This window comes from Apis cerana, linkage group LG1, assembly GCF_029169275.1.
Source record: "Apis cerana isolate GH-2021 linkage group LG1, AcerK_1.0, whole genome shotgun sequence".
Taxonomy (NCBI): Eukaryota; Metazoa; Arthropoda; class Insecta; order Hymenoptera; family Apidae; genus Apis; species Apis cerana.
This window is the reverse complement of record NC_083852.1, coordinates 13606172-13621795: the sequence shown is the minus strand read 5'-3', so window position 1 is coordinate 13621795 and position 15624 is coordinate 13606172. Positions and strand designations below refer to the sequence as shown.

Genomic DNA, 15624 nt, shown 5'->3' with positions numbered 1-15624 from the left:
AGAGAGAGAGAGAGAGAGAGAGAGAGAGAGCACAAAGTTAATAGCAAATAGAAGATACTAACATAATCTGTAATAGTCAAACGATTTATACATATGTAAATCAAAACACAAACAAGTTGATCGACCGCTTTATCAAAACATTAGACACATCTTAAAACATGAATTATTATGAAAAATCTTATTTACAAAATAAATTCAATCTATAACAAATAATTTATAATTTTTTCTTTTTTTCGTTGTTCATTTCAACTAAAGAAAATCTCGCTACTGATTATTTATAGATATAATATATTTAATAATAACATTCACATGCAATATTGCATTTTAATTAAACGATATATATAACGATATATTTTTTTTACACATAATAATAATTATTTGTACATTTATATAAATGTTTGTATTTATTTACGTGTAAAATAAAATATGCATAGATCTCTTTATAGATAGTATAATAGACGTATATTTTCTCATATTCAAAATATAATAATAAATATTACATATAGTTATAGAATATTGATCAGAAATCTTTACAAAGCAAAAGTGACGATATTGTAGATCATTAAATCATAAATCATCTCTATCTTTTTTTACTTATTCTTACAATCGAAATACATTATATTATTTCGCAATAATTTTTTTTCGTATTTTCATCGATTTTTTATTTAAAAAAAAAAGCAATTGTATATACATATTAAACAATATATATTGTCTAATATACTGTCACAATTGTATTTATCTTTTATTATAATACTTATTATATAATCGATCCATTTTCAATAGAATACATTCGCTTATTTTAACATTTGTAACATAAATAATACCTAAGTTTTTAAAAGTTAAAATCTTATATGCTTCTTGCTTTCATCTTCAATTTTATTTTCGCTGTCATTATTCTTATCATCACCATCGTCGTTGTTGCGGTGATATTATTTTAATAAATAAAAAAATCATGGTTCTTAAATATCTTAAGTATCATATTACTTATCTTTAAGTATACATATTATTGTTTTTTTTAATTTTATATTCAAATTAATAGATACATACAATCAATATAAAAAATGTAACAAAATTACATACGTAAGTATAATATACATTAATAATTTTTTCTAAAAAATTATTATTTGAATCATGAGTATTTTTCTCTATACTTACGTTGAATTTTATTTACATAGAAAGTATAAAAATTTCATGTACATTAAATTTATAATATTTAAATTCTAACTTGATTAATATTAATTTTACTAATTTTTACGTGATTTATCAATACTCATTCCACAACAACAACAATAATTTTCTTTCATTTATTTTATTCATGTATATATAAAAAAAGGTATGATCATTAATAATTATGAAAATATGTTAAATTGTTTTATAAAATAGATCAAATTAAGATTAATAAAATGCACGATAAAGTGCTTAATTTCTATAAAATGAGTACGTAACATATCAGGAACTTAGTGAAATACAAATAAATTTTGAGTTCATTAAAAAAATAAATAAATAAGGTAAAATAAATCAAATAAAAAAGTAAATATAAATATATGGCGAAGAATAAGGATCGAGTTTGGAACGATACTTTTATGCGTATAAAAATAAGAATTTATCTTAAAAATTTGTCTATCTTACGGATTAGAACCAGCACATTATCGTACTTGAATATTATACGAATTTCAGAACAGTCTCAATTGTTTATAATATAATATAATATATTGTAAATATAATTAGTATATATTATTATATAATATAATATAATATATATTATATAATAATATATTATATGCATGTTGTGTATACGTATATATGTATCTGAGAGTATATATAAATGCGTGCATATCGTATGTATATATATATATATATATATATTTTTCTTTTTTGTTTACACGCGTTTATTCTTAAATTCCGCATAATTACACTCTATTTTCATTTATAAACAATAACAAATAGTTGAAAATACAATGAGATTAATAAATAATCTTATTGTAAGAAAATCTGTTACTAATCGAAGAAAAATGATTTTTGATTAGGCACAATACGTACACGTTATCAATATATAAAAAAAAACAAGAGCATCATAGATTGCCGATGTAATTCCAGTTTATATTTTAATTATATTTTTATGAATTTTAATCGCATTAGACCATATGCATTATTTTCCATATTTCGAAATGCATTAATCGACTGTTACTCTTCCTCTATTATTATTCTTTTCGATTTATAAATGAACATGATAAAAAATCTCTTTTAAAGTAACATTCGATATTTAACTATGATAAATGACTATGTAAGTGGAAAAATCCATACTTTTTTTAAAAGTCTTTATACAATGTTTAAATTATTATATACAAAATGTTAAGAGGTAAAAGGTATTTTCTTTCTTACTGTAATTGTTACGCATTAAATTAATCAAATTAGCAGTGATAGGATTACATTAATTTTGTTCATGATGAATCGAACATGGTCTTACTTCATTATACCCTGCTTATATTTACAAAAAAGCAGGTGCATAATATCTTGTCAGTTGACAATATGATACTATATGCTTTAATCTTAAATTTCGGTCTCACAAAAAAACGATCGAGGTATCGTTGTTTTTATCCTTAAACAGAAATTAATACCTGTGGTTTCTTAATATATGAGCAAATCTTTCGCTCGATTTCAACATATACAATACTTATATAAAAAATACAAGTGCAAATATACAGATTTATAGGATAGATTTATAGGATGTAAATAGATATTCTCGGGCAAAATCTCGACCATTATATAAAACGGACGGGCATAAGATCTAAAATCTAAGATCTAAGTACATCCCTATCTATATCGGAATCAACATATATATGGTTCTGCATAACTATGTCATAATTAAAAAAATTTTTTATGATTCTACATAAAAAAAATAAATCGAAAATAGAGAATGAAATTTTTTTATATCAGATTTTGTTTTCTATTATATAAAACTCATTTTAAATATTCGCCGAATACATGTCATTTGACTATGTTTTGAATATTTAAAATTGATTTTTTAAACAACAATTAGAAAACAAGCGTAAAATTTTATTCTATAATTTCGATTTATTTTTTGACATAGAATTAGTCCTCAGTTATATCAACAATTAGCAATCAGTATAAGTACGATAATAAAAATTGATTAATATAATAATAAAATAAGAAAGAATACAATTGTATAGTGTTTAAAAAAATGTGGGATACCTAGGATGGATTCTAAATATCAAAAAGTTCATATGTACATATATTCGAAAAGATTTAAATAACGAGTTATAAGTATTTTAAATTTATATTAGAGAGAATGGAAATGCTCAATTAAGTGTGCAGTAATATACAGTAATACTGTACTGCAATGTCATTTGCATAACACAGTCCTTTAATGAAAGTAAATACATTGATATTTTTTTATATATAAATTATTCTGAATTTTTTATTATTTTTTAATTTCAATGTAATGCAATATATAATGTATGTAAATATCATAATATATAATAATTAACTATGCAACATTTTTATATCGTTTTAAAAAAAATTTTAATTATACAAATCGAAATTTATGTAATTTGTTATTTACTTCGGAAAAATTATAGCAAATTCCACATTATGTGATACACATACACACAATATTCGACATTACGTGATGATATTTTAAAATTATAGATAAATCATTGTATTATATTCAATCTATACTATCGAAATTTAAATACAAGTAAATCAAAGCTTATTCATAAAATTTCGAATTAGAAAGATTGATTATTTTTATACGCATAATTGTTCTTTGATTATTTTTGACATATATTTGAAGTATTAAAAATATTTCGATTTAAATTTCAGATTGTTAAACATGATTTAATGAAATTATTGACAAATCTTCATCTTTATTTCATTTATATTCAATATTTCTTGTGTAAAAAGAAGTAATCGATTTAAATATCACATATCCATATAAAAAAATATATTCATATAGCAATTGTTTTTTTATATTATGAATGAATATTACGAATTCATTAATTTTTTTTTTTATATTTTTATTTCTTATTTATATGAACGAATAAAGATCTTTGTAAATAAGAAGTATTTAATAATATTACCATATACTGAAATTTAGAAAATTCAGAATTATATATAAAAGAATATCAATTTATTAATTTTTATTGAAAGATTCCGCTATACGATACTAACATGCATTAGGCTGAGTATTCTCACTCTTTCGCCATCTCACTATATTTTAATACAAATTTAAAATATTTATAATTTGTTTATTAAACTTTATCGGACATTTATCTATATGAACTTTTTTCATCGTTTTGAAATTTAGAACCCAAAGATCTCTCATATATGTAATGTGTGTGTGTGTGTGTGTGTAACATACAAACATACATACATACATATATACTAAACTGCAAAAATTTTCTTTTATTCTTAAAAGAAGAAATAAAATAATTAAATGTAAAAAAAGCTATTAATTACGATCGAATATCATAAAAATTAAAATATTAATAATAATTATAAATTAACACCTGATATGTCACGAATTGTTAAGCTTAATCAATTAAATTAAATTATTCATTTATGATTTTATTAAAATTAAAAAATAATAGGAGTTTGTTGATCATTTTCTGTGTTTAGTTAAATCCATATGCTTAATAATAATAATAATAATAATAATAATAATAATAATAATAATAATAATAATAATAATAATAATAATAATAATAATAATAATAATAATAACAATAATATTAATATTAATATTAATATTAATATTAATAATATAATTATAATAATAATAATATTAATAATAATAAGAAAAGAAGAAAAATTATAATAATAAAACAAAAAAAAATTCCATTAAAAATATCAATTTATGTGGAAGTGGCATATCATCTTAATAAAAATATGTATGCAACATAATTTCCTATAACTGCGATATATAAGATTCTAGAATTAGAAAAAAGTGATGCTAAACTGGAATAGGCTTTTTCCACGTCTTCACAAACGCCTGAAATAGTAATGATAAAATTATTATTAAATAGTTTAAAATGTTTTATATCGCAATAAATATTTCACAAAGCAATATATTTTATAAATACAACAAAGTAATATATGAAAAAAAAAACTTAAAAAGAGCTGAAAATAAAAGAAAAATAAGAAAAAAAAATTTACATTTTTCGTTTGAAATACCTTGATTAATAAGTGTATAAGATCGTGCATCTTCAACTTGATCTCTGCGACAAATCCGATCTAATTTAGTTAACCAAAGTTGTTGTTCAGAGAGTTTTGTTTTTATTGCTCTTGCAGTCATGGTTTTTTCTATATTATTACTAAATCGCATAGAGAAACAAAAAGTTTGTCCAAAACTTAAAGAAGCTTGATTGGTTTTCAATGATACTATTGTGTACCAAGTATCTTTTTCTTTCCAACTGCCATGACAATAATATGCTACAACAAAATTTACCCATTTTTTCATATTTAAAATTCGTATAAATAAAAAATAATAAAAAGTATAATATAAAGAATGCTTACTTGCTTCTTCAGTATCACATGTTTTTCCAATAACAATTTCTGTCTGATTTGATGAAACACAACCTATTTGAACATTGGTACTCTTACAATCTCCTCTTTGTTGATGTTGTTCTCCTTCATATTGTTGTTGTTGTTGTTGTTGTTGTTGTTGTTGATGATGATGATGATGATGATGATGGTGATGATGAATTTGTTGATATTGTTCGTGTAATTCTTTTTGAGGTAATTCTTCATGCCAAGTTCTTCTTTTAATAACTCTAGAATGTCTTTCATTATGATGTTGTTGGCGAAACGAAGTAGATATATCAAATGGTCCAAGTATAATGTATCGTCCAGGATTAGGACATTTTCTTTGACGTAATGAAGAACCTATTATAATAATCAATTTATATATGTTATATTTTGTAACTGAAATTGATTCATATAACTGAAATTGAGCAATTCTTTGAATAAAAGTGTTCCTTGAGATTCCCTTTTTTCAATTATTACATTTTTATGATCTATTGATCTTATTATATGTACATGCTTTAAATTATCAGTAGTACATATAACTGTTAATATTATATATGTAATATAACATTTATGTTATTATATATGTAATATAACATTTATGTAATATGACATTGTAATAAAAAATTATTATATTATTTATAAAAACTTCTGATTTCATTAAGAAGTAAACATAAATATAACATTTAGTGGTACGTTTTCTTTATATTATCAATAAAATTGCTATGTATTTTATAAAAAAATATTTGGTATATTGATTATACCTCAACTTTATACATTATCAAAAAATCTATTTCGATGATGCCATCTGCTTAAAAAATGAAATCTATAAAATATTACAATATTGGCGCATGTGAAGTGTCATTTTGTGGTACTAAAAATATTATAATGAAATCAACTGAATTTCTTATTATTTATTATTTTTAATTTTTCTTATGATTTTCTATTAATTTGATTTTTATTATTTTCTAATTTTTAAGTTTTTAATAATAATATTTTCAACAATGAATTCTCAATTTTTTATCGAATAAAAATGTAATCCTTTTTTGTTTTACTTCATTCTTTTCATAAAATTTATAATAAGAGCATTTGCTGCCTTCAACGTCTATATTCGTTATTCTTTAATTATAATTAAGCATTATGTGAAAGATTTTAAAACTAGATTCCACAGTTAACTAGTTATTATCATTTCTAGATAGAAAAAATATTTTAATATTATAAAAATTAAAAATTAATAATAATAAAATTTTAATATTTTTTTTACTTATAATTAATATTAAAATTAGCATTAAATATAATTAGCATCACTTATAATTAATATTAGTATTAAATATATAATTTAGTATTAAATTAAACTACAAATATAATCTTTTTTTTTATACTTGTTTTATTTAAATATAAATATTTTCAAAAATTCTTATATACAAGGTTTATAAAAATAAGGATCACTTTCACAGGATGAGTTCTATATTTCAAAACGATGAAAAAAGTTCATATAGATATATGTCCGATAAAATTTAATAAACGAATTATAAATATTTTAAATTTGTATTAAAATATAGTGAGATAGCGAAAGAGTGAGAATACTCAACCTAATGCACGTTAGTATCGTATAGCGGAATCTTTCAATAAAAATTAATAAACTGATATTCTTTTACATATAATTCTGAATTTTCTGAATTACTTCTGAGTACTTCTTATTTAACAAAAATTTATCTCGAATAAATTTCAGAATATTAACATATACATCATTTTATTTAAATCCATAGTTGAATTATTGTATGACACTCAATAACTTGCTTATTTAGCGAAATCCATAAAAGCAAATCAAAATTTCCATAAGATCAGATTAGAAAGATTGAATGTGTTTTTTTAAATATTCAATTGCAAATTACAAATTTGCTTCTATTCATATGTACAATAAACTAATGATACTTGAGTCAATTTAATAGATTTTACAGATCAATTGAAAAATCTTTATCTCTATTTCGAATTCATATCTATTCGAATTCAATATTTTTTATTTCAATATAAAATTATTAAACAGAAAAAAATAGTTAAAATTTAATATCTATATTTTAATCATATATTATTACCGCGTTTTATATCCACTAAAAAAATCATATAAAGCATTGCATTTTCACTATTTTTAATTTTGCATATTAGCGATATTTTTTTTTATTCACTATTCACATTAACTTTTTTAAATAAAATTATTTCGGTAATTCTGTCGTAATTGATTATTATTTATTATTGTATAATTTAATTTTATATAAATATTTTTACATACTTTTAATTTTATATTATATTTTATCATTTCATTAAAACTTTATTTTGAACTTTAGATTTTATTATATTTAAATATGCATTATTTGATCAACTCTGAACTTACGAACTTCGCGATACGACAATGTATTACCAAAATAGCGTTGCTAACAATTGAACGCTGATTGTGAACATTAGAAAAAAATATCTAAATAGAAAGAAAAAATGAGATAATAATATTCGAAATCGAATCTTATGTTTATTAAATACAAAAGTATTTATAAAAAATATAAATCAACAATTTCCTATTGCTAAAATGTTGCTTTGTTCTGATCTTTATTCGTTCATATAAATAAGAAATAAAAATATAAAAAAAAATTAATGAATTCGTAATATTCATTCATAGTATAAAAAAACAATTGCTATATGAATATATTTTTTATATAGATATGTGATATTTAAATCGATTACTTCTTTTTGCACAAGAAATATTGAATATAAATGAAATAAAGATGAAGATTTGTCAATAATTTCATTAAATCATGTTTAACAATCTGAAATTTAAATCGAAATATTTTTAATACTTCAGATATATGTAAAAATAATCAAAGAACAATTATGCGTATAAAAACAATCAATCTTTCTAATTCGAAATTTTATGAATAAGCTTTGATTTACTTGTATTTAGATTTCGGTAGTGTAGATTGAATTTAATACAATGATTTATTTATAATTTTAAAATATCATCACATATAAATGTCGAATTGTGTGTATGTATATCACATAATGTGGAATTTGCTATAATTTGTCCGAAGTAAATAACAAGTTACATAGATTTCGATTTGTATAATTAAAATTTTTTTAAAACGATATAAAAATGTTGCATAGTTAATTATTATATATTATGGTATTTACGTACATTATATATTACATTACATTGAAATTAAAAAATAATAAAAAATTCAGAATAATTTATATATAAAAAAATATCAATGTATTTACTTTCATTAAAGGACTGTGTTATGCAAATGACATTGCAGTACAGTATTACTGCACACTTAATTGAGCATTTCCATTCTATCTAATATAAATTTAAAATGCTTATAAATAAATAATATAAATTTAAAATGCTTATATCGTTATTTAAATCTTTTCGAATATATGTACATATGAACTTTTTGATATTTAGAATCCTCCATAGATATCCCACATTTTTATGAATAGTATATTTTTATTATATTATATTTATTTAAATGTGAATTTAGGAAGATATTATATATACATAATATATAATAGTTTTAATAAAAAATGAGATAAAATTTTGAGATTATAAAAAAATTCAATATTCAGAGAAAGCGTGACCAAAATCATTTTTTAAAATGATTTAGAAATTTTATTATTTTTTATCAAAATGAAAATTTTTTTTTTATTATTTTTTTTTTATATTAAAAATAAAATTCTATTTATTTTTTAAGATTATCATAAATATGACAATTTTATAAAAACTTTAAATACCTTAAAACATGATTTTAAGAGATATGCTCTTATTTTAAATTTCAAGTTACTTACTTATTAAAGTGGTATATGGCATTGTAGATGTATCTATAAGAGAACATGCTTCATCTGGCATTATAGCTTTTTGATCTAAAAATATTTAATATTTGAAATAATAAAGTAATAAATATAGTTTGAATATTCAAAAAATAAAATATCAAGTTGAACTTACTTGATTGTTGTAATTCTATAATGTGATGATCTCTTTTGTGAAATATCATACAAACATAACCAATATCACTGTAATAGAGTATTCTTATTATATATTATAGTTTCAGATCTCTAACATGCTATAATCACTACTTACCATCCACTAGTAACATGAGCGATTAACTTTACTTTATATCCTTGTGAATTTTCTGTCGGATATAATTTTTCTAAATTATGACAGACTATCTTTTCTTCATGAAACATATCTCCATCAACTTTTTGTATTTTAATTTTAAGTGTTGCATTTTTATTTGTGAAATGATAAATTTTAGTACCATCTAAAGAACGCCAGTCATGATGTTCAGTAATCCATGAAGGATATTTACATCTGTTGTGCTCTTTATCAACTATATATAATATAAAAAATTAAAATTCTTGATCAAATTTAAAAATTTTTGCATACCAAATTTTACATACCTTTTGTAAGTTTTATAGTTGGTGATCCTTCAGAAACAGTAGTTAAGCCGTTACAAGTTGGCTCACCTGATTGAGCAAGTAAATAAACTACTTTCCCCTGATGATGTGTTTTCTCTTCATACAGAAAACATCTGATTGAAAAAAAATAAAAAAAATTGATACTGAATATAAAAACCAATTTTTGTTATATTAATAATGACTAATAATACACATGCATATAGGAAAGACCGAGACAAGTTGATACATTTCTCAGTTTAATTTTTTCAATTTTTGTTTAATTTCTTAAATTAATTGCCTAATAAAAAATATGTTAAAATATTGGCTCTTCTATATAAGTGAATATTTAAGAAAATACATATAAAATAAATTAGGAAACTTTTATTTAATGAAATCAAAATGCATCAACTTACCCCATAGCAGGACAAGTTGATACTGCTCTGTTATTAAATATTAATATATATATAAAATATCTTGTTATTATTCCATCACTTAATAACTATTTTTATTACTTAAAATATATTACTTCAGTCATGTTGATTATAATATAATTATAATTTGTTCTAAATTATTATTTAAAATTTGATAATATTTTGAGTAATTTATTTTTTTTACATCAGGATTCCTATTTTTTTTATTAATATGCCTTAATAAAATCATCTTATGTTTTATATATATTTGCATTTTGATAATGAACCTTCTTTTGTAGTACAAGCTTTGTCAAAAATATCTTAGAATATTTCATCACAATATTCTTTATATAATTGTGAACCATTTTTCTAGAAAAAAAAGAAAAAATCTAATTAGAGATAATTGGAACAAATTGATACAACATACTTCAAAGAAGATATATCAATATGCCCCACAGAAAGTTATTACATAAAAATATCTTCATAAAAAAATATGAATATATATAAATAAAATAAAAAAAAAATTTATTTTCAAATAATTCAATGTAAAAAGTAGAATAATTTGAAGTATAAAATTTTATATAATATGTCTAAACAGAAAAATCGACAAAAATTTTTTTCCATAAAAATGAAAACGATTGTAATAATGACATTCTATTATAAACAGCAATTAAATAAAAAATATATATCTATATATTTTTATATAAATATTAAAACTATATATATAGTATATTTTTATGCTATATATATACATATATATATATGTATGTATACATGTAGTATAAAATATGTATAATATATATTAATATATATCTATAATAAATTATATATATAAAATGTGCAAATAATTTTGCTATATCAATTTGTCTTGGTCTATCCTATATATAGTATGTACCTATATGTTTTTTCAGCACCCGATATACTTCTTCCTTTCAACGTTCCAACAAGATATTTATTACGACCATCGTTCCATACAGCAAGACATTGTAATTCTTCCGCTAAAATATGAAAAAAATGCATTTATCAACAAAAATAATATAAAAACATACTTATTCAAAAAATTTATTTTTATAATAATAATTCACATTCAATCATCAATTTATAACAATAACATTGAACTTACTGTTACTTTCACTTCGTTCAATGTCTGGACAAGCCTGATATTTAAGAAGCAATTTACTTTCATCAGTGCATTTCTCTCCAAGACTAATAGGCATTGCGCATTCACCAAAACCTTTATCATAGGTAAATGTAAATGATGGTCCACTGAAAGGGCAGGGTATTGGTTTGGAATTAACACGAAACATTGAATATAAAGTATCATCGGATTTAATTGTATTTGAGCACATATCATCCAAAGTGGTTTGTTCAGCATTGCACCATCCTGACAGAAGAAATAAATTATATTTGAGAAACAAAATATTAAATTATAATACATATATTTCTTGCAAATTTGGACTAACCTTCACGAAATTGAATCACATTCTCATGTCGATCATTAACAATTATACAATAATAGCAATTATCACCGCTGAAATATTATATAATAATTATATAATTTTGTTTTGCAATTTTGTTTGTATCTTGTATATTAATCTTTTTCTATTTATCTATTCTCAAAAATATTGTTATTGCAATACTTACTATACAATATAAGAATGTTCTGACCGTTCTACACACATCCTTTCACCCAAAAATGTTGCATTTACAGTAATTGATACTGGTTTTCCATACTGATACCATTCTCCAGTCCATGCAATAGGAAACTCGCATGAGCCTAAGACATTATTTTTTCAATTATTTCTTTAATGTCATTTTAATTGTAAATTTTTTTATAAATATTTAACTTCTTCAAAAATAAAAATACAATTTAATCAAATATCATTATATTTCTATTAAATAGAAATTTGAAATTTTTAATGGTATTCTATTGTCCTAATATATTATCAAACATATAATTTCACATATTATTATATAATAACTTATAAAAAAGAAAAATAAATTATTCTATTATATAAGATTATAAAAACAGGATTAATTATTTTTCTGTAATTCAATAAAACATAATATTCCTTTTTGATTCATAAAATTTGCTTTACATTTTATTTGATATAAATAATTTCTATATATACACTTACCATTTGCAAGATGGACATCACTTAGATATAATAGCAATAATATTAACATTGTTGTCATATAGCAAAGACGTTTTTCTCGATATAAAAAAAATTCTTGCATTCTGAAATAATAAAATAGATATTATAAATAATTGAACATAATAGACAATAAATAATTTGTTATTGTTATTATTATTATTGCTTTTATTTGCTATTATTATAAAATAATTTAATTATTTTTATTTATTCATCCACAAAAAATTTTTTCTATAATATAATTTAAGTTAGAAGTATATTATATAAAAGATTAAAATATTATAAAATGATAATAATATATATACAACAAACAATGATTTCATCTATTTATAAAAATATATATTATCTATTTTTAAATATATATTAAATATATTATTATTATTATAATTATAAAAATAATTATTAAATATACAACAAACAATGATTTCATCTATTTATAAAAATATATATTATCTATTTTTAAATATATATATAAATATTAAATATATATATTAAATATATATATATATTATTTTATATATATTTTAAATTATTAATATGATTATCGTTCTTGTAAACTTTCCACAATATCACAATTTAAATACATTACTCATATACTTTTTTGAAATAAAAAAATCATGAATGATGAAATAAAATCATGAAAATGATGAAATAAATATAAGAAAATGTTTATTACAATTATCAATGATTGAAAAGAATGTATGTAAAGAATTTGACAGATATAGGAAAAACTTCTGAGAATAATGCATTATTTAGCAAAGTACACGTGTCTCAATTGGTTTCGTTCAATATTTTCTTTACCGCGAATTGTATATCTTTTCATATTCTATTCGAACGATGCACGGAATGGATCTGCGCATACCAATAACTCTAAATGTCAAATTTTATTAGTTTTGTTTATTGTCTCTAAAGATTAAAAAATCAAATATTTTAATCTAAAGATTAAAAAATATAATTTCTCTATTCTTTTTAATTTTTATATTGTATTTCTAAAAAAACATTATCATAACATATATTATTGTTATATCTATCAAAATATGTTTAATTGAATTTATATTAATATTAGAATATATATCCATCCCAATTTAATTAAATTTATTTGAAAAAACAAGATAATTCAAATTTTTATAATTAATTTAATAATTAAATTTATTATTTTTATTATTAGTATTAGCAATACTAACCTTTTTATATTGATCATCACAAACGCGAAAATGATGGAGGAAGCAAATAGCAAAGTCTAAAAAGTATCACATGATGTTCCAAAAAATGAAAATTCAATTTTTAGATATAAAAAAAAATTGTTCGAATTTCGTTCAAACAGATTATAATATAACAATAATAAATAATAATTACAAAATTTTTTTACTATGTAAACAATAATTTTTAAAAAAAGAAAAAAAATACAGAATGATCACAAGAAATTTGACTTTTTTAATTGTTAAAAGTTTTTCCCGCGATAATTAATTCAATTAATCAGCAATCAAAAAAATGCATTAAATACAATTGGATTATTTATTATGATTTTTTTTTCACTGATTCTAGCATGGAAGAACACAACACTTAGCACCATTATTACCACTGCAGAAATTATGAAAGCTTATCACTAATTAAGAAATAAATATTGAATGTATTTTCTATCTTCAAAATGCGATTTCTAAATTCTTTTGTCGATTTTTTAATTCTACATAAATGAATAAGAAAATAATATAAAATTTAAAGTATAAAAGATGCTCTTTATTATTCCTAATTCTTGATCAGTTTTTATTGATAAAGAAATACAATATTCACTATTGTACGTTGACTTTAGTCTCTTTGTTCGTTTATTCATTTGCTCACTTTAAGAAACAATGGCGACTTATAGGCAGCAAACGGAACGCCACTGCAACTATTCTTACTAGTGCGATATAATGCTGTAGAACCAGTATGCATTGCTAGATTTATAGTCTGTTTGTCTATGTACCACAAAACTAGTGTGTAGCAAAATATTAAAATTTTAGTATCTTTTTTAAATTATATTTTATATTTATTTTTTTTCTTTTCCTTTTCCTTTTTTTTCATTTTCTTATTTTTTATTTTTTTCCTTTTAACTTTCGTTTTTTTCTTTATTATTTTGAAATTAATTGCAAAAATGTTTATTAATTACGAAATATTGCTTTATTATTCAATTTGTATATCACACTTTTTTTGTTTAAGTAATGAATAAAAAAACTTGAATATCAGTTTTTAGTATTATTATATTTTCTTAAATAGCATATATTTATGAAATATGAAAGTAATTTATAATATTTTTACGAAAAACAAATAATACCATGTTTTTAAATTATAAATTATAAAACAAAGTAAACATATGAATTATATCATTTTAATAGACTAGGAATTTTCAATACCAACATAGAATGTTTCAATACCAACATAGAAAAAAGAACATATAAAAGAACTGGCATATGGAATTCTAAATATATATATTTATAAACACAATTTCAGATAATTATCTTGAAGTAAAGACAAAATTATCTGTCATACATTTGACAAAAATTAAAATGAAAATTAAAAAAAAATTTTTTACTTTCAAAATATTCTAAATATTTATGACAATTTAATTTAATTATTTTTTAATTAATTACAATTTAATTATTAATTATTTAAAAATATAAATTTTATTTTGCTTTATTATATTTGTTAATTTTTATTTTATTTTTATAATTTTAAACATTACAAATAATTTTAAATATGCTTATTACAATATATATCTTCGAAATTACATAAAATTAAATATAAATTTAATCATTTCGAAAAAATGAAATTTTTAATTGAAATGTTGATAATCTATTTCTTTATAATTTATTTTAGTTTAAAAAAAATAGTAAAAAATAATATCTAGAAAAATATATATATATTTATGATTATAATATATATTATTATAATTACTTATAATTATTGATTTTAAGATAAAATAATTTTAATTTTTTTTTTCTCATATAAGATTCAAAATTGAGATATATTATACAGAGATATATTATAAAATATATCTCTGAGTATTACATTTTTATTGTTTTTTAAAATTTTTCATA

At 20.3% G+C, this 15624-nt stretch overlaps 1 protein-coding gene across 2 annotated transcripts; it reads right to left on the bottom strand.

Annotated features, from left to right (window-relative positions):
* Positions 1-435: 435 nt before the first annotated feature.
* On the bottom strand, positions 436-14692 carry LOC107994044 (uncharacterized). 2 transcript variants are annotated; one of them, XM_017050783.3, is made up of 14 exons: positions 14390-14692; positions 13735-13790; positions 12536-12636; positions 12042-12174; positions 11861-11928; positions 11521-11781; positions 11293-11395; positions 9991-10121; positions 9671-9920; positions 9536-9603; positions 9379-9453; positions 5536-5904; positions 5194-5451; positions 436-5011 (listed from the first exon to the last, which is right to left on the bottom strand). In XM_017050783.3, the coding sequence occupies exons 1-14, from the start codon at positions 14480-14482 to the stop codon at positions 4893-4895; spliced, it is 2085 nt and encodes a 694-aa protein (XP_016906272.2). In that variant the 5' UTR covers positions 14483-14692; the 3' UTR covers positions 436-4892. The 2 variants fall into 2 exon arrangements, with proteins under 2 accessions (XP_016906272.2, XP_016906273.2); XM_017050784.3 differs by lacking the exons at positions 13735-13790; positions 14390-14692 and adding an exon at positions 13227-13489.
* Between the last annotated feature and the right edge of the window lie 932 nt (positions 14693-15624).

Excerpts from the sequence above, each read along its gene's own strand:
- LOC107994044 (XM_017050783.3), bottom strand. The coding sequence starts at position 14,482 with ATGCATACTGGTTCTACAGCATTATATCGCACTAGTAAGAATAGTTGC. Across the intron at positions 11,396-11,520 it reads TGAACGAAGTGAAAGTAACA|CGGAAGAATTACAATGTCTT; the intron begins GTAAGTTCAATG and ends TTCATATTTTAG. Across the intron at positions 9,454-9,535 it reads TATAGAATTACAACAATCAA|ATCAAAAAGCTATAATGCCA; the intron begins GTAAGTTCAACT and ends AAATATTTTTAG.